The sequence below is a fragment of the Schistocerca cancellata genome, chromosome 1 (genome assembly GCF_023864275.1).
Source record: "Schistocerca cancellata isolate TAMUIC-IGC-003103 chromosome 1, iqSchCanc2.1, whole genome shotgun sequence".
Taxonomy (NCBI): Eukaryota; Metazoa; Arthropoda; class Insecta; order Orthoptera; family Acrididae; genus Schistocerca; species Schistocerca cancellata.
In genome coordinates, this window is record NC_064626.1 from 712,488,809 (window position 1) to 712,515,951 (window position 27,143).

Sequence of the window (27,143 nt, forward strand, 5' to 3'; positions counted from 1 at the left end):
TTGTACCATGGCGCAAACCAACTTCCTTCGACTCCATAATCACACAACTCCAACCACAAAACCACTGATCACATACAAATTCATGCATACGTACGCCCTATCGCTTATCTTAGTATCTGCTAAAGGCTTTTTTGTCGTTAATTAATATTTAACTGCAACAAAGCGCACCAAAAGTGACGCTTCTGAAATTCTTCAGTGCTCTATTGCCTTCAAAAGACATACTATCATAACAAGCATGTCATAACGCAAAAACAAAATTTGATGAAATCCAATACAGATTCCGTAAAGTAGCGAGCAAGGGACATCGTGTGACCAGATCCGGATGTCTGTTGTAGCTTCCGTTCACACACGCATCCAATGTGATCCACAGCTTGTGGCTTGTTGTGGTGGCATCGTGAGCTACCATTCACACAGGATGTTACAAATTCTACGTAGTTGCACAGCTTTCAATAAGGTGTCAATTTATATCATATCAGCGGGTATGAATGTTATAGTGCAAGTTATTGCCTTAGAGCTGTGACAAGAGTTAAATACAAGGAAGACGAAACCCAAAGACTGGATCCGAAAATATATTTCACATAGCCATAAATCAGAGGAAACAAACACATTTATAAAAGACATAGCACTCAGAGACGAAAATGCTGTCTGCAATGGCAAACTAACCTATAGCTGGCATGTAATTATCATCTGTACACATGCCGCTCTTCCAGGATTTTAGAACCTTCTTGTATTCGTTGATATAGGCATTTCGAATAACTAATTTTCAGTTTAATAGCTGCCACATCTCACTCTGGAGGTATTTCCTCCATATGCTCCACAATTTATACAATGCTTGGTCTCACATTCACGAAATTTATGCGACTCGCTGTTTGGGTTTACCTGATTTATTTATTCCTTCGTGGGATATGTTATTGGTTTGCACACACACACACACACACACACACACACACACACACACACACACTGCTGCAGAAAATCGAATATAGGCTGTTGTTCTCGTAGCTCTAAAAGCTGCGAGAGTGTACCTGCCGACTACTGTTTTCACTCTTTTTCCAGAAATAAAATAAAAACACACTGAAATCGAACGGAGTAGAGCAGCCTTTACTGCGCGTTAACTGCGACAGACTGCCCCCAGGTAGCAGTGAGTGCTGGAAGGGAAGTGGCGCAACGAAGTACAACCGAGCTACGCTTTTTGTGGCGTGACAAAAGTTGCGTCTCTTAAGGTGCGCCACTAAAAACTGGGAGTTCACACATACAACTGCAGTATATCGCTAATTCTGGCGACACTTTCGTTGCTCGAGAGATCGAGCCTGTGGACTGAATGTGGAGCCATAATTGCACTGCAGGGGATAGCCACAGAGATTCTATGTCTCCAGCGATGTGTTTACTGAAACAAATTCCGAGCGAGCGTATTGTGCTTGGAGTTGCACGTTGTTGATGCGTAAGAAATAATGTTAACGGTAGGCATTGCACGGGTGCAGGTTGTTTTAAATAAATACGGTGTGAAGCCTTTCTGGAAAATCTGAAAAAATTGAAAGTGTCGTAATTAAAAGCTATTGTTGCTTTCCGTAGCGGTGAAAAGGTGCACGAGATTTCTATAATTAAGTTGATTTATGACAATAAACAATACGTTTTTATGTTCTTTTGTTGGTTTCAGTAGTAAGGTATTTTATGCATGCATGAGGTCTGGATGTTGTATACATCCGTTAACATGGTACAAAACAATCCGTTATTGCGTTGCTTACTGGTTTCAGAAATAAGATATTTTATGCATGCATTAGGTCTGGATGTTTTATACATCCGGTAGCAACTAGAGAAAGCTTTTACTGACAGTAATTTTAAGCATTTTTGACAGGTTCCCGTAACTAGAAATTTAGCGACGATTGTCTGTGGAAATAGTCAACCTGCTCGGAAGTTTTGGTATTTGACTTGCAGTTTTACTAATATCGTGGAGAAACGTAATTTTACAGGCAGACGGGGTAAGGCTTTGTTTTCTTTCATTATCATATCCATTCAGTCGTGTATATTGTAGATAATTGCGTGTATCTTTGTGATACTTGCTTCTTAGGAAGTTGCATCAACGTCAGTTATGTGATACAGTAACAAAACCATTATGGTACGTCATGTTACTTGTTGCACTGAAACCTTGCTGGGAATTGTAAATATGGTTGCCTCAGACATATTAAGACTTGTCATTAAGGATAGAATCATGAACTTTCTGTAGACAGCAAGTCTCAGAAGCCATAATAGAAACTAATCAATGCCGGCTTTGGTATCTCAATACCAAATAGGGTAACAGTTACTTAGTGGACCTTTTCCCCACATTTATCGTAATTTATATATATTACATGCATCAAAATAGTTACCCATTATCTGTTATACGTTTTCTGAATTCGCCATGCGGTGTAGTATTTATGTTGAAAAGTGCTCATAAATTTAGCGTCAGCGTAAACATTATGCTGTGTAACAGCTTAACACAACCATAATTTGGCGCTTGCATTCGTTGGCTTCGCCAGCTCACAAACAAATTATTGCCATATAACATAACATAGAGACTTTGGGCTATCCTACAGGTAACTGTCACAATACCTATGTTATGATGACGGAGGGGATGGGTGGGGCTTCACACACAATCCCTTCAACCTACTAAACTGGAAATAGTTTTCTTCATTAGATCTTGTACCAGATGAAATGGGCTCCATAGACTGAACTGTAGTATGGGGATTAGGAAATAGCTTAATGCTCCAGTCATATAATTCTTTCCTAGTGTTGCAATTCACTCAGTGATATTTTGATGACTATCTGGTAGCTGTAAACTAAGTTGCTTCAGTGTTATAAAAAAGTTTTCATTTATGCTTCATACTGGTTAAACTATGTTCCCAAACACTTTGCAGAAACACATTAAATGACACAAGTCTCTGTTGGTGGGGTAAGTGGTGCAGCTAAGGAAGGTGCAAGAAACCTAACACCAGAAATGTCTATTACCAGACAGAGGTCACGGCTCACAATAAGATTTATGTTCAAACTTATGGCTCACAATCAATAGGCACTCTAATTTTAATGTATATTTCTTAGAAATGGATGTCTGTATTTTTTTTTTTACAAGTTGTCTGTATTGTTCTACTAAGGCACATGATACAATGGAAAAAAAATAGAAAAGAATTCAATGTCCTTTTGCCAGATAATTTCATGGGTATAAACACTCTACTTTTGGATTTTGTACTGCACAGAATCCTATTTAGTGATTACAGTGTGTTCATCAATTTTTTTGTGGCCATGTTGTAGTGCCAGTGCTGCATGATTTGTTGGCAACCAAATTTAATCACTGGACGAGTGAATGTTGTGTGACACTGTGGTTAATATTTCCAATTGCTCAAACAGGTGTGTGTGTGTGTGTGTGTGTGTGTGTGTGTGTGTGTGTGTGTTTGGGGGGAGGGGGTGCAAACCCATGCACAATATTGATTTGCCCTATTATAAAACTAGAAGACGACCACCCAGCTTGGAGCTGGGAGGAAAAAAATATGGATTTTGTAAAGTTTCCTCGTAGTTTCATTGTTTTATGATAAGGGGTCATTAGAAATTAGGAGGAAATAAGCTATTTTTCACACTATAAAAGTATTATTGTCAATGTAAACAAATGAGTGCATTCAAAGAAATGTGTAGGTGCTGTTTTTCCAAAGTTTATGTTGCTTTTAGGATATTGGCAGAACTCATTTTCATGAAAATGAAGCAGTTTGGGGCTACCTATCAAAAAGAATACTTTAGTGTGCATTATGGTAATTCAGTGGATTAAGCACTGAATTTTTTTTTTTGTTTTGTTTAAGTGATATCTTAAACTGTAGAACTGAATCATAATTCTTATGTATATATACAAAATAAATCAGTTAATTCGATTTGCAATGTGAGAAGCAAATAAATTTGGTAGTGAACAAGTCATGACTCTTTCTTTTTTTTTTTCCAAACTTTGCAGAAGTTCTCCTGCGTGCCTTGTCGGACTAGTACTTGAGTTAGTCAATGGAAATGATACTTGTAACATATATGAAATTTTATACAATATTTTTTAACAGTTTTATGACTGAATGTAATTTTTCAAACAAACTTAACTTTGAATAACCTCTGATAAGTGATGACAACTTGCCCTTTGCTGTCATCAGCATTATTGAAACAAAATTTGCTGCCTCAAGCAACAATTATCAGATTCAGAATTTCATCTGGAAATCTCAGAAATTTTTTTTGATAAGCTTGAGTCATCGCCTTTTTCTAATCCAATCAGTTAGAGCGCTGGAATATCACATTTAGAGACCAAATGGAGTCATCTTCATCTTCGTTTCCCCTCTATCCAACATTTGGTTGGGTTGGTTTGGGGTATCGATAGTACTTCGCCACTTTACTCTGTCTTTACACCATTCTTTTTCCACAATTTGGTTCCATAGCAGGTTTCTCCTCCTTAAACTCATCTTTATTATAGCAATCCATCTTGTTGTCTGTCTTACTCTTAGCCTCTTGTCCTCAATCTTGAACTCTGTCATTCTTCTTGGTATTCTTCCCTCTCCCATCCTCTTCATATGACCAAACCATTTTAATCTATTCTTTTCAATTTTCTGTGTCCACTTCTCCAGTCCAATTTCCTTCCTAATATCTTTATTTGTCTCTCCTTGTCTTCCATAGTACACTTCTCAGAAACTTCATTATTTCACTGGATTGTATCCTACCCTCCTGTCTTCTAGTCATAGTCAAAGTCCCTGAGCCGTAAATTAGTATGGGTGTGAAGTAAGTCTTGTATAGCACCAGCTTGCACCTCATTGGCACTTCCCTTCCCCACACCAAGCCCCTCACACACTGGTAAAATGTAATACGCTGTTGTATTCTTTTGCTAATTTCTGTCTCCAAACGAGCACTACCCATTAATACACGTTCCAAATATTTAAAGTTGTCCACTATTTCAATATCCCGTCCCCGTAATACGAATTTGTCCCTTGTGCTCTCTATCCACTCTGTTTACCACCATGGTCTTGCCTTTCTCCACACTAAATTTCATTCCATATTTCACGATCTTATCATTTAGGATCTCTATTTGTTTTTGTATCTCCTTACTGCTTGCTCCCCACGCCACAGTATCATCAGCAAATAGTAACAGCTTCATCCCCCTTCCTCTATGGGCTTCTTTTGTCTCTTTGACTATTTCATCCATCACCATTATAAATAGTAGTGGTGAAATCACACTTTCTTGTCTTAGTCCCGTAACATTCTTAAACCATCAGTTCTTCCAAATGGCGTCTCCACACAGCTAGAGCTTTTTTTCATACAGTGCCTGGATGAATTCGAGTGTTTGCTTTCCAACTCCCTTTCTCTTAAATGTTGCCCATGCCTTTTCCCCGGGAACACTGTCGTATGCTTTCACTAAGTCAAGAAATGTCATCACCAGATCTTTCCCTTACTCCCAATGTCTTTCATCAACTGTCTGATACTGAAGATTGGGTCCACAGTTGATCTACCATGATGAAAACCATACTGCTCCTCTTCTAACTGCTCTTCCACTTTTTCTCTCACTCTTCTTTCCAGTATCCTCTCTATTAATTTTGCTACTTGGGGTACGAGTGTGATCCCTTGATAGTTATCACGAGTGTGATCCCTTGATAGTTATCACGTACTTTCCTGTTACCCTTCTTGAAAACTGGGATTATTATTCCCTTTCCCCATTCTTCGGGTACACTTTTATGGGTCCAAATGCATCTTAGTAGTATATATAGCCACTGTAGCCCAACTTGTCCAACTGCCTTTATCATCTTCACAGCAATTTCATCCATCCCAGGTGCCTTTCGTGTTTTCATTTTTCTCAGAGCTAGTTCCACTTCTAACATCATTATATCCTCCTCTTCTTCCAGAGCCCTGCCCTCCTGCCATACTTCTATTTCCTTTCCATTGTTGTTTTTCACATTTAGTAGTTTAACAAAGTACTCTTTCCATCTTTTTCTTATCTCCCCTTTCACTAGCTTTGTGTGTTTTTTTCCCTTCCTCGTACTCTTTGTAATTCCATATATCATCCTCTTGCCGCTAGTAACATCTTTTTCCAACTCTCGGGTGAATTTCTCCCAGCTTTCCTCTTTTCTTCTGCTACCCTTTTGTCACACTTATTTTTACTATCGTGCTATTTCCTTTTACTTTCAGGTGTTCGGTCTCTGTTCCATTCGTGCCAGGCTTTCTTCTTTTCTTTCACTGCCTCCTTCACCCTCCCATTCCACCATGGTGTCTCCTTCTCCATTACCCTTCCAGACACTCTGCCACAAGTCTTCTCAGCAGAGCTTACAAATACTTCTTTGAACTTACCCCATTCCTCTTCCACATTGCCATATTCAGTGTTAGGGATTTTACGCTTGAGTAACTCCTTAAACTTTTCTCGTACCGTGCCATCCTTTAGTTTCCTCACTTTTATTTTCCTTTCCCTTTCTTTCTTTATGTCGTTCAATTTATCGAATCTCATCTTTGCCACCACCACTCGATGGTCTCCATCTAAAGCCTCTCCTGGGAGTGCAGTTACATCCATCAACTGTCTCTGATTTTTCTTTTCTACCAGATAGTAATCTATCACCCCATCCATATCTCGTAATTTTTGCAATGTCAAAAGAAGGATTCAAGAGGAAAGAGAAATTACTTTGTGGACCACTAAACAAAGATCTGAGGAAAAGACTTGGAAAATGTTACACCTGGAGTGTTGCACTATATGGTGCGAAGACCTGGACATTGAGGAAGGAAGATGAAAGAAGATTGGAGGCACTAGAGATGTGGATATGGAGAAGAATGGAAAAAGTGAAATGGGAAGACTGAGTAAGGAATGAAGAAGTATTAAGAAGAGTTGCAGATGAAAGAAACATGCTGAAAGTAATCAGAAAGAGAAAACAGAACTGGATTGGACATTGTTTCAGGAGGGACTGTTTATTGAAAGAAGGAATAGAACGAATGGTGGAGGGAAAAAGGGAAAGAGAAAAAAGAAGATATCAAATGCTGGACAATATTAAAGGAGACAAATATTCAGAAATGAAAAGACTGGCTATGGACAGACAAAAGTGGAAGAGGCTTAACCCATGACAAAACCTGCCATAAGGCACAATGCCATACTACTACTACTTTTACATAACCATGTGCTGCCCACAATCAGCCCGTTTCTTTCACAGAAATCAACCAGTATCTCTCCTTCCTCATTTTACCTCCCATATCCATATGGGGCAATTATCTCCTCCTTCCCTAGCCTTTCTTTGCCTGCCTGCACATTTAGGTCCCCCATTACTATTGCTTCTACATCTGTAATTATACTCTCTAATGCCTCTAGAAAATCCTCTGTTTTCTTCTTTATTTCCTGTTTGTGGTGCATACACTTGGTTGAAGTCCTTCACTACATTCCTTGTCCTGAGCCAAATCCTTGTCGCCCTATCATTTGTGTATTCTACTGCTTCCACATATTCCTCTAGGTTTGGTTTTACTATGATACCTACTCCAGTTTTGGGTTCTTGTCCACCACTCCAGTAGTGTGAGTAGTCTTTCCTCATTTTCCTCCCTTCCATCTAACTTCACTATGTCTCATCAGTTCTATGTTTTCCTTTACCATGAAGTCTTATCAACTCTTTCGCCTTCCCAGTAAGGGTCATCACATTAATGATACCCACCTTCATTGTGTTGGTGCCTAGTCGCCCACTTCTCACAGTTCCCCCAGCACCCTAAGAACTGTGCATTGCCTGCAGGGAATGCCCTAACCTTTTCTGAGGCTGGTTTTGAAGTACCATTTCAAATATAGGCTATTATTACAATGAGATCGCCACTCCCAAAGGCATTTTAGAGCTGCTGCCAACATATGTTTAGGCTGCTCCTAACATGGAGAACAGACGCCGTTTGTAGCCACACCTCGCAAGTACATACGCTACGGGAAGTAAGATACGAAGACAGTTTTTCCACTTTTCCACCGTTGGGACTTGTAAAATCCTCTTCTGCTTTCCATCCGTTGTCTGTTTTCACCTGTTACCCTGGTGAGGGGCCCTTACAGGGTACTACCATCTGGAGCCAGATGGACAAAAGTTTTTTAACGAGGTTGTTACTCCTCCCCCTCCTCCTTCCCCACCACTTGCAAGGTGAGGCCCCAGGCTTGGAACCGGCACTGGCAGAGTTTTATAAACCAAAGGGAGTAACATTACAAATAGTACAGTAATACAAAATATGAATTTTTGCAAAAAATATTGATGTTTGCACAAAATATTAATTTTTGTAGGTTTTAAAGGGGCTATTATCTCCCCCCCCCCCCCCCCAATTTCCCCTCCCACCTCAATGAACAGTGATGGCTTTGTAACATCAACCATCATGTAACAGCTATTCTGGTCCTGCGAACATCTGAAAGCACTCAGAACAACAGCCATTATTTTTCCAGAGTGGCATGTAGTTCTATTGTGTGATTAAATGATGATGATATCCTCTTGGGTAAAATGAGGCTTGGCAGGGACAACTCAGGAACATGTTGTCATTGGTAAAAACAAAACTGGCAGTTTACGAATTGAAGTCACAAATGTCAGATCCCTTTATTGAGCATATAGGTTAGAAAATTTAAAAAGGGAAATTGATAGGGGGAAGTTAGATATAGTGGGGACTAGCGAAGTTCAGTGGCAGGATGAACAGGGCTTCTGGTCAGTTGAATACAGAGCAGATGGTGAACAGATAGAAAGAACGTATGATGAGATAAAAGTAATTGTTCAAATAGTTAAGGGATAGACAAATAAAATTGTGATGGAGAACTGGAATTCAGTAGTAGGAAGAGGAAGAGAATGAAAAATAGTTGAATTAGTTACTGGGGGGAAAGGCATGAATGAGGAAGGTGCCATCTAGAATTTTACACAGAGCATAATTTAATTATGAAAGAAGGTTGATTAAGTGGAGGAGACCTGGAGACACTAGGTGGTTTCTGATTGATTATATTATGATAAGACAGAGATTTTGGAAGCAGATTTTAAACTGTATGACATTTCCAGGGGCAGATTTGGATTCTGGCCTCAATTTATTGGTTATGAACTGTAAATTAAAATTGGAAAAAAAGTGGGAAATTAAGGAGCTGAGACCTGGATAAGTTGCAAGAACTAGATGTGGTTGAGAGTTGCAGAGGGAGCAGTAGGCAACTATTGACTGAAAGAGGAAAGGAATCCAGAAAATGACAAATGAGTAGCTTTGAGAGATGAAATTGTGAAGCCAGCAGAGGATCTAGTAAGTAAAAAGAGAAGACCTAGTGGAAATCCTTGGGTATCACAGGGGATACAGAATTTAATTGATGAAAGGAGAAAATATGTATATAAAAACAGTAAATGAAGCTGATGAGAGGGAATAGAAACATCTAAAAAATGAGGCTGACAGGAAGTGCAAAATGGCCACATGGAAATGTAAGGATATAGAAGCATATATAACTAGAGGAAAGGTAAATATCCCACCTATTGAAAAGCTGAATTAGACATTTGAAGAAAAGAAAAGCAGATGTATGAATATCAAGAGCCGAGATGGAAAACCACTGCTAAGCAAAGAAGGGAAAGGTGGAAGGAGGGGCTGAACAAGGGAAATAATGGCAGTTTCATAGAAAGGGAAGAGGACTTAAATCATGAGGTAGGAGATTTGATATTGCGAGAAGAATTTCACAGAGCACTAAAAGACCCAAATCAAAACAAGGCTCCTGGAGCAGACAACTTTCCCTCAGAACTACTGAAGTTATTGGGAGAACAGCCATAACAAAACTATTCCACTTGGTTTGCAAGATGTATGAGACAGGCTTCAAGAAGAATGTAATAATTCCAATTCCAAAGAAATCTGGTGCTGACGGGTGTAAATATTACTGAACTATCAGTTTAACAAGTCATGACTGCAAAATATCAACATTAATTATTTACAGAAGAATGAGAGGACTGGCACGAGCCAGTCATGGGAAAGGTTAGTTTGTGTTCCCGAAAAGTTCAAAAACACTTGAGGCAATACTAACCCTATGGCTTACCATAGAAGATAGGTTAATTAAAGGAAAACCTACGTTAAAGTCTTTCGTAAACTTGTAGCAAGCTTTTGACATTGTCAAGTGGAATATCCTCTGTGAAATTCTGAAGGTAGCAGGGGTGTAGTTTCGGGAGTGAAAGGCTATTTTATTGAAACCAGACTGCAGTTACAAGAGTGAAAGTATGTGAAAGGGAAACAATAATTGAGAAGGGAATGGGATAGGGTTGTAGTCTGTGCCCAATGTTATTCAACAACCAGTAAAGGAAACCAAAGAAAAATTTGGAAAAGGAATTGAAGTGCAGGGAGAACAAATGAAAACTTTGAGGTTCACCGATGCCATTGTAATTCTGTTAGAGACAGCGAAAGGCTTGGAACAATTAAATGGAATGGACAGGGTATGGAAAGGAAGATATAAGATGGACATTAACTAAACTGGTATAATGGAATGTTGTCAGAATAAAGAAGACACTGCTGAGGGAATTGATCTGAAAATGAGAAGTAGATTAGTTTTGTTATTTGTGTAGCAAATAACTGATGGCGAAAGTGTAGAGAGTATAAAATGTAGGCTGGCAGTGGTAGGAAAAGTGTTTTCATCTGAAGAGGAATAATTACTTAATATCAAATGTAGATTTAAGTAATAGGAAGTCTTTTCTGAAGGTATTGGTGCTGAGTGTAGCCTTTTATTGCAGTTAAACATGAACAAAAACACTTCAGACAAGAAGAGAGTAGAGGCTTTGGAAATATGGTGCTACAGAAGAATGCTTAAGATTAGGCAGGTAGATAACGTAACCAATGAGGAGGTACTAAATAGAATTGAGGAGAAAAGAAATTGTGTCATAACTTGATTAAGAGAATGAATTGGTTGATGGACACATTCTGACACATCAGGAGGTCACCAACTTGGATGAAGACCAAAACAACATTTATGTCTCTCGATCAAAGCAGCTGTGCAAAGTGTCATCATTTTTCTAAAAGTGACATAGCAGAGTTTGAAGACTATGGAAAAAGTCTTCTGATGGAGGTATCATTAAAAGGACAATTTAATCAGTAAATCAAAATAGTCTTATAGCAGTTGATATATGTAAACCTTGATCATATAAGATTGTCTGTATGTGCTTGGAGTGAAGATGATGCATGCAAGAAATACATAGCACATAAACTATGTTGACTGACAAGGGGACCACACCTATTTGTCATCCCTGATTTCGTCTTTATTGTATGTACTGCTTCCCTTGTTTTATGATTAATATGACCTCAGCATATGTAAATCATCAACTGTAAAATAAGAACAGTTTCTAATTTTATTTAAGAAATTCTTGTGTCCACCTTACAATCCCTTCGTAATATATTTGCGGTCCCGACTTTTCCTTTGCCTTTCCTTTTCATGCCTTTTATGGAAATATTTATAAATACAATATATTGAGCATTATTTTGGTTAATTAGCAGTGTAAGTAATGTAAAGATTTGAAATTAAAAAAGAAGAGTTTGCAGAGGGACTCAAAACCATGGACTGTCACATTGCCATTCTGTACTTTTCCACCATGCCAACTGCTGCCTGGCTGCTGCACTGAAGTAAATGGCTGATCCCTCACCTGATCCAGTAAAAAAAAAAAAAAAAAAAAAAAAAAAAAAAAAAAAAAAAAAAAAAAACACACACAACTTGGCCATCTAGAGCTCACATTTCTGTCACTTTCATTTCTGGCCATGCCTTGCATATACTGTAAATTTGAACAAAATAGATGATAACGAGTAGCCGTGGTGCTCTTGTAAGCATGGCAGTCTATAAAGAAAACCATAAAGCATCCACATTTCATAAAATTAATGAATGAGTCTAAACTATGTGTTTTGTTTTTGATGGAAAACTATTTTTTGAGATGAAGAAAGCAGACATCCACATACAATTTGTCAGAGAATATTCTCTCTTATTTCAGCAGACCTAGCTGTAATGTGAATCTAAAAGACTGTTATCTATAAAGTCTATTAAATCACATTCCAGGATATCTCATGACTTAAGTAAAAAGACAGAGGTCATATTTTCACCCATACAAACAATGGAATACTGAAAACTAAAAAGAGAGCATGTGCACATGTTGGAGGACTTTTGTAAGATTTTTATTCATCGTTCATAAACTTGAAAGTCAAACATACATGTAAGATCACAGAAATGAAGCATTCTACTTTCAGGAATGGCAGGTGCTGCAAAAATTGTAAATCTCAACCATGTTGATACGTGGGATCAGTACTTTAAGAAGAACAGAGACCGACTGAAAGATCATTGTAAGTATTTGTGCAAGATCTTTATTAAATTTCACAGTTCTTTTATTTATAATAGGCCTGATCATTGAACTTGGTATTTGAATGATATTAAATAGTAATTGCACCCTCCAGTTATGCCTACCTGCAAGGATGGAACAGGAAATTTGCCTTGATTAAGAGGGTGCAGTGGACAGTAATAAGCAGAAAGTGGCATAAACATCAGCATCCAGAATTAGAAACCCCCTTCTGTTCTTTACTGTCATGCAACCCCTTAAACAGAAATCCTGGATTCTGTCCTATCTAATCTGAGACCAGTTTCTTCTTATCCTGCCACTCTTTTGCCGTAGGATGAAACCTCTTGTTCTGGATGCTAGTTTTATGTGACTGCACATGTTTCAGGTGGTGCATGGTAAGTAGAGTTTTTCATCCTTCTCCATCTTTATTTTGATTCATTGCCAGACACAGTCCTTTAGTGAGGCATCCTACAAATAGAAATGACCTTTCTGCTGGAAATCAATGCAAAGGAAGTAGCTGTGGTTTCTTTGCTCCAACTGCTGTTGTAGCTCATGAAATGTAACAAGAAATCTGATTGCAGTTTATGTTAAAACTTCCTAACATATTTTGTAATCCCTTGTCAGCAGATGTTAACCTTTGTACTACAACTATGACATAATGGGTCATATTTTATGATAGGATGCAGTCATTTATATGAGTTACAATTTAAAATTCACTAAACAAAAATCATATAAAGCTTTGTGGTGTGATGACTGGAAGAGGCTTTACTCTTCAGAAACTGAAATATCCAGATACACCATACAAGAATAAAACCATAATAATAGAAAAGTCTTCAGTTTGTCGGAGGTGTTATGTGGTATGCATTTTCTTTCTTCCATCCTTTGAAATAACATGTCGAGCCTATTACAGGGTGTCTCTGCTTAACCGGGGCTCCAAACTATCGTAAAACTTGACATTTTTGGTGTGAACAGTATCACTAATAGAAGTGATAAAAGATAGGGAAAAAGCCTGTGACTGGCTGAGAATTGAACCTTGAACCTTTGTACTTTTAATTTTGAATCGTACAACTAGAGCCACACAGGTATAATGTAATAATTTGCTCAGAAAAGTTTTACATAACCCTCATGGCTTGATAGTTTTATTGTTGTAGTAATTGTTTTTGTTGTTGGAAACTTTAAAAACTTTGTTCTCAATACTCTTTTGGCCATAGGAAGTCACTGTGGACAATTTTTGTGTGATGGAAGTAAAAGTAAGCCTGCATTCTCAGGTTAGGTCAGCAGAGCATGTTGTGGCTCCAGTCATGAATGGGACAAATATCGCTCTTCTGTGCTGTTCAGCCTGCCAACAGTTTTCAGAGCATAAATCAAGCTTAGACCGTGTGCACCGCTGTTGCTTTATGTTCCCACCACAACGACATCATTGGAACATTCAGTAGCTATTGTGAGGTCAGAACATATGAGGCTATCAGCACTATAGTGGCCTAACCCTCTGCACACTGGTTTGTAGGAATGGCCATTGGAAGATGTTGTCGTTTGCAGAATTGATGTGTGAGGTAGTGATTGCAGCATATAGTAATGATTGTGGTATACATAACGTGGTATGGTGTCCGGTAATCGGCTATACATGGAGTTCACAGTAATAGTGTTTTTAGACCGTTTATTGTGTGGGTTAGGCCACTATTGTTTTGGCACACTTGGCCATAATACATGAAATATGTGGGATTGGCTGTTATTGTTTTACACGCCGTAGTCAAACATTGGACAAGATACACATGAGGCATTAATTTTCATCATCCGTATCATCATTTACAGGGATGGTGTTGCCACACAGCTGTGCAGATGTCTTCAAGTTATGGTAATAGCTATGGTACAATGAGGGTATGAATTGCAGCAAGTTCATTAAATCGGTCTTTTTCAATGTGCTAATAGTGCATCCATTGGGATATAGTATGCCCAGAGTCTCAATTAATCTCAACCCGCTTTTAGCAAAACTGACATCGGCAAACGGGACATCGGGCTCATTGGAGTACTTCCAAAACATGATATGTGGAGAGGATGCTTTATACTGAAGCCACTGAGTATGGAACCATTGCATCCTGGTTATTTTGTGTCGACACTTTACGGTTACATATGTTTCTCTCTGAACATACTGTGGACACGAAATCGTTCCTTGTCATGGGTATAGCGGAGAAGGATTGTTGTTTACATATAGTGTTAATGACATTCATCCACTCAGAGGGTGTGTATATGTTCGGGTGAAATTTCCTGTTCTTTGTGATGATACAGAAGTCCTGGTCACATGGTAGATATGAATGCCCACTGACCAGGAATTTGTGATGGCTTACTTCCGGTGTGAAGTCGGCATGCAGCACTATGAATTGACACAGTAAGGCCATTTTTATATTCTGATATTGCCCACCACATTGATCCGCGTACATAATCAGTCACTTTGTTTGAACGTTATGTTTAGTGTAATGCATAAGACACAATCCAATTTCTTGCAGTCCTCGGTATGCTTCATCCTCACTCCATACATGGTGCTCTCTTGGTACATAGGTTGTGTATAACCAGACAGCATGTCCACAGTTGTCACTTGTAGTAACAGATACCTGTTGTAAGTACCAGTGTCGGTAAAGTCCTCATCAAATCAAAGGCAGTCACGGTCATATCGTTGTCCTGATACCCTCTTCTGCTGCATCGTGATGCATTCCCATCAGCGCACTCTTGGCCTTTCATTGATGTAACTCTCTTTCATGTTCCCATTTACCCTTCCCTTCTGCGGTGTCGGCTGCAGCATGTTTGATGTCATAGAGATCACATTTATGGCAGGAATCACTTACAGGGGGATGAAAGGACAAGATTAAATCTTGTATTAAATATCTAACCAAACATGTAGTACAAGACCGGATCATCATGCTCGACTTTATATAAATGGTATAACTTCCCCTTGCTCAGGTCTGGCGACAAATACTTCCGATCCACTGTTTCATTCATTCATGCATAATGGCTCCGATATGCTGGAAACCGTTTATGAAGTTCTCTACCTCAACTGTCTTTACTATTGATGTTTTGTTTTTAGCAGGTTATGCAACTCACTTATCGATGGGTGGGGTCTGGTGCTGCACTTTGTGTGAAAGAAACCTTGTAATCCTACTATCTGGTATCTGTAAAATGGTGTTAAAGAATGATTTACACACCTTCACGTCCACTCTTCGTTCTGGAAATGGTATAGGTGTTTTGTTATTTGTCTCGACTCTTTAGTACCAGAGGAACACACGCGTGCTGTAGGGACTACCTTCATCATAACAAAAATGTGTGCCGACTGCAAGTCGAAACTACCTAATGCATAGAACGAGTCAAATATATGTTGCTGGTGTTCAGGTGAAAAATGTCGACCTCATTCCTGACATGCGCATGCTCAGAGGGTGGGACATTTCTTTAGCACATTTCCCTTCACATTAATGTATTCTTCCCGCTTCGGTCGCTTTTCTTTTTGAGTGTTCCATGCCCACAAGTGTGCATTCTGGACCAGTTTTCTTCCTCGTTGCTGTGCAATTACAATACCAGTACTACGATCCCTCTCTGATACGTCTATGGTTGACGTAGTGGGTGTGGTATCCTTTGATGTACCAGGTAGATTGAGCTCTGCTATCATGACATGTAACTCATCTGCTGTACCACTTGCACGCTGGCTGAATTGGCCAGGTGCACATTCCACGTCTGAGGCATTGGTAGTAGTGTCCGATCCAAATAGGTCTGAAATGGAAATATTCCTTATCTGCACCAGTGTTCATATCAAATCATATGAGTCCAACAAGGGAACATAACACCATCATTATCTCGTAGTGCAGCTTCGACATCTTCACCAGGGCTACTGCACATGTCGTTCTGTTGTACACACACACTAATGACCGTTCAGTGGTGTGTCGACCACAATATTGTGAGTCTATACTGCAGCTGTGTCCTCCGCCGGCCATCACATGCTGTATGACATATGGTACACTGTCCCACCAGCCTACTCTCTATGCATACATGGTGCAATAGTGGCCTATGTACCATAGGTCACTATTGCACCCCATTTCATATGGCACTGCACAGCGCATAAACAACATCTGACACTGCCACATTGTCCATGGTGTCCAAATACATGTCCTACGATTGTAGGACGTAATGGTAGGGCGTAAAGTGATGTACTGTGTGAATATCTCATTTTTTCCAAAAATGTGTGTTAGGCTACTATTGCGCTGATAGCCTCATATAAGATCTTCCTCAAGTGACCACTCATGATCTAAACCACCAGCTGGTAAATCCATAGCTCATTAACATCCTAAGGATAATGTAACAGAACTGCACACTACCTTTTTGGGTGAAATTAAGAAGGCTGTGTTTACCCAGACACTACAAAGCCATCTCCATATGATCAATATGGTCTGAAGGTATCCATTATGAACAACAGTGTAGACTACCTAGCACCATGGCACATGAAAGAAGTGTGCTAGGAAGTGCCTGTTATGGAACTTTGATAAATGGCATTTGGTTTTCTTCACTGACAGTGTGCCGGATGTGCAAAACTCATGCCTACAGTCATTTGAGTTCAGCAGACAGGTGGGTCGCTCGTGTTTTAGGCTGCTGTTTGCACTCAGACATCTCTTATTGGTACCAAGAGTATTTTGAATACTGTGAAGTATTATGACAAGATTCTCGTACATGATGTCTGGCCTCACAATCAGCATTTTGGCAAAGGGTTTGTCTTTCAAGACAAAACGTGTAATCACACTGCAGCCACATAATGAATGCCTTCCTACAGGAGGCAGTAGGGAACAGGATGGATGACATACAGTCATCTGCTGACATGAACCCAATTGAGTATGTTTTGGATCAGTTGAAACATGCAATACTTCATTGCATGACCTATCTCGCATGCTAGTTGACTTTGCAGGCCATAGTTGATGAGTGGGTCAGAGAGCAGCAACTTCTCTATCATCTGCATAACATGTTTAGATGTATTTAAGGATGTGACGGTGCGCAGGTGGGAACAACAAGCTGTTGAATGTTGTGAAGCATCTTGCTAAACAAATTCATCTAAGTAGACAGTAATGTGGGCCTTAGAAACTGAACTGCTTCCAACGATTTTTAATTAGGGACAATAAATTGTGGAATTTTACAGTCTAAAACAAGTTCAGTGGAGTGGAGAAAAGTTAAATAAGATAAAATAGGATATTGTAGGTGAAGCAGAAAAAATATAATTGGAATTAGATAGCTGATTTCATTTCAGAGGTAAAGAGCAGCTAAGACTTCTTGTGTAGGCTTTGTTGTGAATAGGGAAGTTAAGTACAGCATTACAGTTGTTGAGGGAATCTGAGACTTCAAAAGATATTCAATGGAAATCATGACGTACTCGTATTCTGATAGGAAGTATAAAGAATGCTATGAAGAAACTGTGCAGGAGGTGTCATAAAAAAAAAAAAAAACACTTTCAACTTGCAGTGGTCAAAACTATACAAGATACTGGCTAAAAATAGGTACAGATTGGAAAGATATTCCACCTTATGCAAAACACTGTTTCTTTTTTGTAAGGCAGAATTGCTCTTCAAGTTTTCCTAGCAAGCTCAAAAACAAAGAGTATTAACATCTTAAAACATAATTAATAGATACAAAGCTATAAAGAAGCACTCACCATGCAGGAAATCAGAAATTGAGATCTTGAGAAGCCTTAAGGATAAGAAGATATATAACACATTCAATGAAACAACAAACTCAGCATCTTAGACAAGGATTACACAGATGAAGTTGTACTTATTGAAGAAATATGCAAACAGTACAGTGTGTTGGAATGTCAGTTAGAACAGGGCAGTTAGTGGAACAGAAGACGAGAGATTCAAATATGCAAAAAGAGGAACATGGCATAATTTCCGGAAATGAACAAAAATATTCAGGTAAGTCTTTCACAGTGTTTGAAAATGTACAATAGAAACAATGACAGGAACAAGTATAAACATTAAGAACTGATGAAAATAAAAACGAACTGATGCTGGGTAGACATCACATTTTTGCTCCTAGATGGAAGGTAACTAATTGCAGATAAGAGATTTCTCTGAAACACAGGTACTTAATAATAAATACATTTTCATTCCAGACGATGGCTATAAAGCCGTTCGAGGTAAGATTATGTGGGAAAACTCTTTGTAGCTAATTCTGTTTCAGTAAATATAGTTGAAGACAAAGTGATAGAAAAAGAACTTACAAAAATATTTATAGAATATCTGAGCAGAAAGATGATGCACTGGACAAAATAACACTCATCAGTAAATAGACAGATTCTGAGTGTTACTCCTGAAGGAAGCTGGTGTGGTACTACAACACACGAATATTATCACTTCAATACAACACGAAGAAGATGAAAAACTTTGTAACAATCTATGTCCAAAGGAATGTCATGAGTATTTATTAGTCACAGGACATCAAATATTAGATCACTTCAATGCAACATGAAGAAGATGAAAAACTTTGTAACACTCTGTGTCCACAGGAGTGTCATGAGGATTTATTAGTCACAGAACATTAATGTGTTGCTTGATAACAGAACAAGAAGAACCTTCTCTTTTGTTACAGAATACAGTTGACAGTAAACATTTATGCAGAGTTCTGTCTAATACTATATCACATTTTTGGCTTGGTAGAGAGATGATGATGTCGTCTTTGGTGATGGTTGCAGACTGGGCTGAGCATTAGTGTTCTCAGACATAAGTATGCCTGCTGAGGCAGTTGTGTATGAAAACTCTTTGGGGTGTGTGTACTTAAATTGCTCTCATTTCTTGCTGTGTCTGACAGCAACTATGCGTACTTATTGTTTCATTGTGAGGTACCAATTGTGCCTTGGCATCTCATTCTTTGGACTGCATCACAGGAACAATGCTCTAAGAGAGAGAGAGAGAGATTTACCATCCTCCCCTCTATAATCAAAAAATATTCTCTAAGATTTCCACCAACTGCATAGAAAAGATGATGAATTTTAAGTGAGTGTGTGTGTGTGTGTGTGTGTGTGTGTGTGTGTGTGTGTGTGTGTGTGTGTGAGAGAGAGAGAGAGAGAGAGAGAGAGAAGTTTCTATTAGACTTCTATGAATAGTGGGAAATTCAGATTTGGGCAAGGAGATTCCATATTATCAAATAAATGCTTAGCAGCCATTGAGAAACTTTTTGGACCATCAAACTGATAAAATAAAAGGATATTAATGAAACGTGGTTCACATTTGTGTTTCTTTCAACATTATACAGTTTGCCTCTAGTGTAGATTAACTTCAACAACTAGTGGAAGAATTTAAAAGAGTGAATTTGACAGAAGACCCGGAAATCAAGTTATATAAGATTAAAATGTTGTCTGATCAACACACGAAAATGCAAATGGTGCAGATAAACAGTCTCATAGAACCAGTTTATTTAAAGCATCTGAAGACAATATCAAGATGGACAGTGAAGGATATAGCATTTCAAAGAGAACAGTCTTTTTGAAATAATTTGTAATGGTTGCTGTACTAGCCAACCAATGGAGTGGAAAAGATTTTACATAAAGAAATAGAAGAGTAAAAATGGCCTCGAGTGTAAACTAAACAGGATTTTCAGAACTATGCTTCCAGTTTTGTCTCTCGGCAATCAGACATAGACTTTTAATTTGTAATGTGAAAACCATTCAAAAACCGGTTGCCCAACAAACAATGAAGAGATGCATTTTAGGAATTATTAGGGGAAACAGGAAAACAAATAAGTGAGCCAGTGAATGGACAGGGGTGGACAATGTGATTTTGAACATAATAAAAGTGATGTGGAAGTAGAGAGAACATTTAGCCAGGCAAGTGGATGAGGTGTAAGGTGGTAATGGAAGTACTCTGGTATATCCCAATAGATGAGTGATGCCCTAATGGAAAAGGGTAGGTAACAAGAGGTAACATGCAAGAGTAGAATGAGTAAGTATTTCTGAAGATTTTAATGCATGACATTTATTAAGAACTGGATGTCAAATGCCTGGTCATTCACAGTGAAGACTTGTGAGATAAATATATATTATCTTGAACAGAATTGACATATGCAAATTATGATTTTATTCATGTACTGTAGACGTAAAATTAACTGAATTTTATGCCAGAGCTTGACAATAATATTAGGAAGGAAAAACTTTCCTTGTGCTTTTTATGACATTATCAGGTAAAAACAAAATGTCAAGCTGAAAATGAAATGTCACAAACACAGATAAGACATGCAACTTATACAGATCAATACATCATGAAACACAGTGTAAAAAGTAATTATTTCCTTTGTAAAATCTTTGTGTCTAAAAATTTGTGTATTATCTGGATCAGTAATATCTGTGTGAGTCACTCATCATTTTATCAGCAGTTGTGATGTTCAGCTTCCACCTCTTGATGGCCTAAGAACTTGAAATCCATTTCGTAAACAAATAAATAATAATTTGCAGAATATCATAAAAATAATTTCCTTTATAACAATAGAAGTAAAATATAATTGCCATTTAATTACATTTATTGGATAAATTTTAGCTATTGGCCTCCTGTTTCAGTTGCAAATGCCAAAGTGCAATGTGATCCTGATGCACGCTATTCTCCAAATAATAATCTCAGCAAGAAAGTTTCAATATGGCAAGGAGATATAACGAAGTTGGAAATTGATGCAATTGTAAATGCAGCAAATTCATCCCTTATGGGTGGTGGAGGAGGTAAGTCATTAGAAACTGATAGTTTTGTTTTGAGTTAATGTGACGAATACTTTAGTCCAGATGTATAAGTGTGACAGTTTTTCTGTTTGTAATTTTGAACTTTTTCTACTGCATTGCAACAACAGACTTTAATATGAAATAGATAATGTGGGATAGAACAGGAAATTTAATTTCATTATACTACATAATATGCAATGATCCAGTTTTTTCTAAAATACGTCCTCAAAGTTGCAATTTGTCCTCCATGTAAAGAGCAAAATTAGAGCAATGAGCAGTAAAATAACAATAGATTAATAACTTATTAAACTTTAAAGTTTTGTGTTGGTCATTTTTAAGTTTAAAAATGCTTGGAATAGTCAAACAACACACAGTCAAGTCCCCCGCACATCATACAAACATCTATTCCTTCTGTTCGAAATTCATTCCATTAATGAGCCTGCAAGTCTTTTTACCATAAAGGCTTTTGCTTATTTAAGTTTAGAGGGTTAGATGTGCAGATCCTGTCAAGCCATCTGGAAACACTTTATTTAAGAACTCTCTGTCACCCAACTTTCTTGCTTTTTTTCTCTAGGACCTTCAAAGTTTTATAAATATAGTACACTGTGGTTTGTGTGTAAAACCAACTTTTTATTATTCAGCCAAAATAGAATGAATTAATGGTTTACAGAGTGTAGAATGTCAGTAATTGGATGTAACACCATAAATGTTCATCATGAAGAATTTGAATGCAACAAAACAGGCTGTGTGTGCCATAACAGTAAACAAACGTGAAAACATTGGTCAAAGTACCCCAACTTGACACTCACATGTAAAACATAGGCACCAATATACAGTTAAACCCCCGCTTTTACACTTTTCAAGGGACTTCCAAAAAGTGGTGTAAAACATGGGAAAATGTAAAATCTGGGAAATAACGTTTTACGCTGTAAAAGATGTTTAGGACACACACTTGCACTTTATGTATGGTATATGTACATAACAGGCATCAAAAGACTTTTCAGGGACTAATTTATTATCTAGTGAACGTTTATTACCTAATAAAAACGGCTGATGTAACTGGAACTCATAATTGTCTGGGAAGTAGGAACTTCTGACTCAATTTCATCTGTCATAATCGATGTTTTTGAAAGCCTGCAGCTGTCATTCATTATTTAAATAATGAAATCTGCACTAGTTATGTATTTTTTCATGCTTAGCTTGAAGTGTTCTGAAAATTTTTTTCTCGTTGTCAAGTGCAAATACTAAGTAAGTATTTTGTTGTGTTTGAATATGTGTTATTCTGTGTTTCTTGCACTGTAGTCGCTTTTAGAGGTACTGGGCCTCATCAGTTATGTAGAAAAACACACACACACACACACACTATCACTAACATTGTTTGTGTAACTTCCCAAAAAATACATACATAAATACTGCACTTGGCAACGAGAATAAATTCTCGAAACACGTTTCGCAGCATGAATAAAATATGTAACCGGCGCTGTGTTTAAACTGGAAACATTTGAGCAATGCAAAGTGAATGGTGGTGTAGCCAGACACCGGAACGTGCTAAATATGGTTCGACAAAGGTATCACGTGATCACAACAATTATGAGACTGCATCTGTGTAGTAGCCACAGTTTGGAAATGGTTGTGATTTGTCATGATATCTTCATTTGAACGAACCTAGCTACTCCCATCAGCCACCACACCAAGTAGAGCTTGGCACCGGGGGCAGATACAGCACGAATTGTTCCAACTTTTACACATTTATCGGTTCAAATCTGCTGAGTAGAGTGTCCTGGTGTCAAGAAACTTAACCAAGCAATATTTGTAAACACTACTGAATGGCCATCATCATCCCAGTGTCATCCACAAACATTTTTTTCGTAATGCGTAAATCACAGGAAAATTATAAATATGTTGACGCAAAATCAGATGCAAGTTAACATTGTGGGCATAGGACATTTTGACAGGACCGATAAAAAATGTCGTAAATGGCGGAACGTAAAAGTGGGGTTGTGCTGTAATATGAATTGACTCACCATGTTACGAACAGTACCATTTAAAATATTTGCTCTTAAAATCATGATTGTAAGTGTGCCAGTAAAAATAGATGCCAGTCAGAATTTTTTGTTCCTATTGAACTCTTATTGAAAGAAAATTTTCAAAACAGTAGCTAACTGGTCACATTACATGCGTAGTGTCCATACCCCTACAAGGTGTAGCTATAAGGTTTTATCGCCTAAAAAAATTAACTTACGTAATTGAGTTTTTGTTGTCTGCACGTACGTGCATGCAGTCCTGGTACACATTGAAATCTACAAAGCAGAGTACCTAAGCCAGCTGCTAAAGGAATCAAAACAAAATGGTGCAGCCCATTGATCTAGTGAAGTAGCATGTGGATAAAGGCATCATGTGGATTGGCCTGGCACAGCTGCAACATTTCCACAGTTGACAAAACGTATAACCACAGGATAATTCACTTTATCAATGGGCTGCCTTGTTGTATTTTGGTTCCTCTAGTAGCATGCTATAGAATTTTGCTTTTTCTGCCTCTACAATTTTTACTGTCCACACTTCTTTCAATTTCCAAACTGACCGTTACTTTATGCCTCAGGATGTTCGTCATGGTGTCCCACCAAATCCCTTTTTTCCTAATTTGATTCAGTACCGTCTCATATGTTATTTGATCAACCCATTCTTCTGTCGCACCAAAATTAAAAACCTTCTATTCTGTTGTTGTATGAACTGCTTATTTCCCAGGTTTGATGTCAAGATAACACTGCACTGGTGGGAGGGTGCATGGGACAGGTTTTACACCGGGGGCGGTTACAAGGGTAGGAGCCAGAGGGTAGGGAAGGTGGTTTGGGGGAACCTTCGTAACCTCTTAGTTCATCCCTATGAAATCCCCAAACCACCTTCCCTACCCTCTGGCTCCTACCCTTGTAACCGCCCCCGGTGTAAAACCCGTCCCATGCACCCTCCCACCACCACCTACTCCAGTCCTGTAACCCGGAAGGTGTACACAATCAAAGGCAGAGCCACGTGTGAAAGCACCCACGTGATCTACCAACTGACCTGCCTACACTGTGATGCATTCTATGTGGGAATGACCAGCAACAAACTGTCCATTCGCATGAATGGACACAGGCAGACAGTGTTTGTTGGTAATGAGGATCACCCTGTGGCTAAACATGCCTTGGTGCACGACCGGCACATCTTGGCGCAGTGTTACACCGTCCGGGTTATCTGGATACTTCCTACTAACACCAACCTATCCGAACTCCGGAGATGGGAACTTGCTCTTCAATATATCCTCTCTTTCCGTTATCCACCAGGCCTCAATCTCCGCTAATTTCAAGTTGCCGCCACTCATACCTCACCTGTCTTTCAACAACTTCTTTGCGTCTGCACTTCTGCCTCGACTGACATCTCTGCCCAAACTCTTTGTCCTTAAATATGTCTGCTTGTGGCTGTATATGTGTGGATGGATATGTGTGTGTGTGTGCGAGTGTATACCCGTCCTTTTTTCCCCCTAAGGTAAGTCTTTCCGCTCCCGGGACTGGAATGACTCCTTACCCTCTCCCTTAAAACCCAAATCCTTTTGTCTTTCCCTCTCCTTCCCTCTTTCCTGATGAAGCAACGGCTTGTTGCGAAAGCTTGAATTTTGTGTGTATGTTTGTGTTTGTTTGTGTGTCTATCGACCTGCCAGCGCTTTTGTTTGGTAAGTCTCATCATCTAGGTATATATATATATATATATATCTGCTTGTGTCTGTGTATGTGCGGAGGGGTGTGTGTGTGTGTGTGTGTGTGTGTGTGTGTACCTGTCCTTTTTTCCCCCTAAGGTAAGTCTTTCCGCTCCCGGGATTGGAATGACTCCTTACCCTCTCCCTTAAAACCCACATCCTTTTGTCTTTCCCTCTTTTCTGATGAAGCAAACGTTTGTTGCGAAAGCTTGAATTTTGTATGATATTTGTGTTTGTTTATGTGTCTATCGACCTGCCAGCACTTTTGTTTGGTAAGTCTCATCATCTTTTATATATATATATATATATATATATATATATATATATATATAGAGAGAGAGAGAGAGAGAGAGAGAGAGAGAGAGAGAGAGAGAGGGGGGGGGGAAACATTCCACGTGTGAAAAATATATCTAGAAACAAAGATGATGAGACTTACCAAACAAAAGCGCTGGCAGGTCGATAGACACACAAACACACACACAAAATTCAAGCTTTCGCAACAAACGGTTGCTTCGTCATGAAAGAGGGAAGGAGAGGGAAAGACGAAAGGATGTGGGTTTTAAGGGAGAGGGTAAGGAGTCATTCCAATCCCGGGAGCAGAAAAACTTACCTTAGGGGAAAAAAGGGCAGGTATACACTCGTGCGCGCGCACACACACACACACACACACACACACACACACACACACACACACACACACAAAGACACAAGCAGACATTTGTAAGGGCAAGGAGTTTGGGCAGAGATGTCAGTCGAGGCGGAAGTACAGACGCAAAGAAGTTGTTGAAAGACAGGTGAGGTATGAGCGGCGGTAACTTGAAATTAGCGGAGGTTGAGGCCTGGTGGATAACGAGAAGAGAGGATATACTGAAGAACAAGTTCCCATCTCCGGAGTTCTGACAGGTTGGTGTTAGTGGGAAGTATCCAGATAACTCTGACGGTGTAACAGTGTGCCAAGATGTGCTGGCCGTGCACCAAGGCATGTTTAGCCACAGGGTGATCCTCATTACCAACGAACACTGTCTGCCTGTGTCCATTCATGCGAATGGACAGTTTGTTGCTGGTCATTCCCACATAGAAAGCTTCACAGTGTAGGCAGGTCAGTTGGTAAATCACGTGGGTGCTTTCACACGTGGCTCTGCCTTTGATCGTGTACACCTTCCAGGTTACAGGACTGGAGTAGGTGGTGGTGGGAGGGTGCATGGGACAGGTTGTACACCGGGGGCGGTTACAATGGTAGGAGCCAGAGGGTAGGGAAGGTGGTTTGGGGATTTCATAGGGATGAACTAAAAGATTACGAAGGTTAGGTGGACGGCGGAAAGACACTCTTGGTGGAGTGGGGAGGATTTCATGAAGGATGGATCTCATTTCAGGGCAGGATTTGAAGAAGTCGTATCCCTGCTGGAGAGCCACATTCACAGTCTGATCCAGTCCTGGGAAGTATCCTGTCACAAGTGGGGCACTTTTGTGGTTCTTATGTGGGAGGTTCTGGGTTTGAGGGAGGGGATGAGGAAGTGGCTCTGGTTATTTGCTTCTGTACCAGGTCGGGAGGGTAGTTGCAGGATGTGAAAGCTGTTTTCAGGTTGTTGGTGTAATGGTTCAGGGATTCCGGACTGGAGCAGACTCGTTTGCCACGAAGACCTAGGCTGTAGGGAAGGGACCGTTTGATGTGGAATGGGTGGCAGCTGTCATAATGGAGGTACTGTTCCTTGTTGGTGGGTTTGATGTGGACGGACGTGTGAAGCTGGCCATTGGACAGATGGAGGTCAACGTCAAGGAAAGTGGCATGGGTTTTGGAGCAGGACCAGGTGAATCTGATGGAACCAAAGGAGTTGAGGTTGGAGAGGAAATTCTGGAGTTGTTCTTCACTGTGAGTCCAGATCATGAAAATGTCATCAATAAATCTGTACCAAACTTTGGGTTGGCAGGCCTGGGTAACCAAGAAGGCTTCCTCTAAGCGACCCATGAATAGGTTGGCTTACGAGGGGGCCATCCTGGTACCCATGGCTGTTCCCTTTAGTTGTTGGTATGACTGGCCTTCAAAAGTGAAGAAGTTGTGGGTCAGGATGAAACTGGCTAAGGTAATGAGGAAAGGGGTTTTTGGTAGGGTGGCAGGTCATCGGCGTGAAAGGAAGTGCTCCATCGCAGCGCGGCCCTGGACGTGCGGATTATTTGTGTATAAGGAAGTGGCATCAATGGTAACATGGATGGTTTCCGGGGGTAACAGATTGGGTAAGGATTCCAGGCGTTCGAGAAAGTAGTTCGTGTCTTTGATGAAGGATGGGAGACTGCAGGTAATGGGTTGAAGGTGTTGATCTACGTAGGCACAGATACGTTCTGTGGGGGCTGGGTAACCAGCTACAATGGAGCGACTGGGATGATTGGGTTTGTGAATTTTAGGAAGAAGGTAGGA

General features: G+C 39.4%; 1 protein-coding gene across 7 annotated transcripts in view; it reads left to right on the top strand.

The window, feature by feature from the left end:
* Nucleotides 1–1,304: 1,304 nt before the first annotated feature.
* The window catches only part of LOC126184895 (macro domain-containing protein RSc0334-like), a 116,589-nt gene continuing 90,750 nt past the window's right edge, over nt 1,305–27,143 (top strand). Inside the window, exons 1-5 of one of the 7 annotated variants that reach the window (XM_049927559.1) lie at nt 1,342–1,582; nt 1,856–1,979; nt 12,002–12,108; nt 12,190–12,282; nt 20,848–21,003. In XM_049927559.1, the coding sequence (XP_049783516.1) occupies nt 12,192–12,282; nt 20,848–21,003 (247 nt within the window). In that variant the 5' untranslated portion in view covers nt 1,342–1,582; nt 1,856–1,979; nt 12,002–12,108; nt 12,190–12,191. Of the gene's footprint in view, nt 1,583–1,855; nt 1,980–12,001; nt 12,109–12,189; nt 12,283–20,847; nt 21,004–27,143 lie in introns of all 7 variants that reach the window. The other 6 variants (XM_049927586.1, XM_049927530.1, XM_049927577.1 and 3 more) reach the window with 6 other exon arrangements.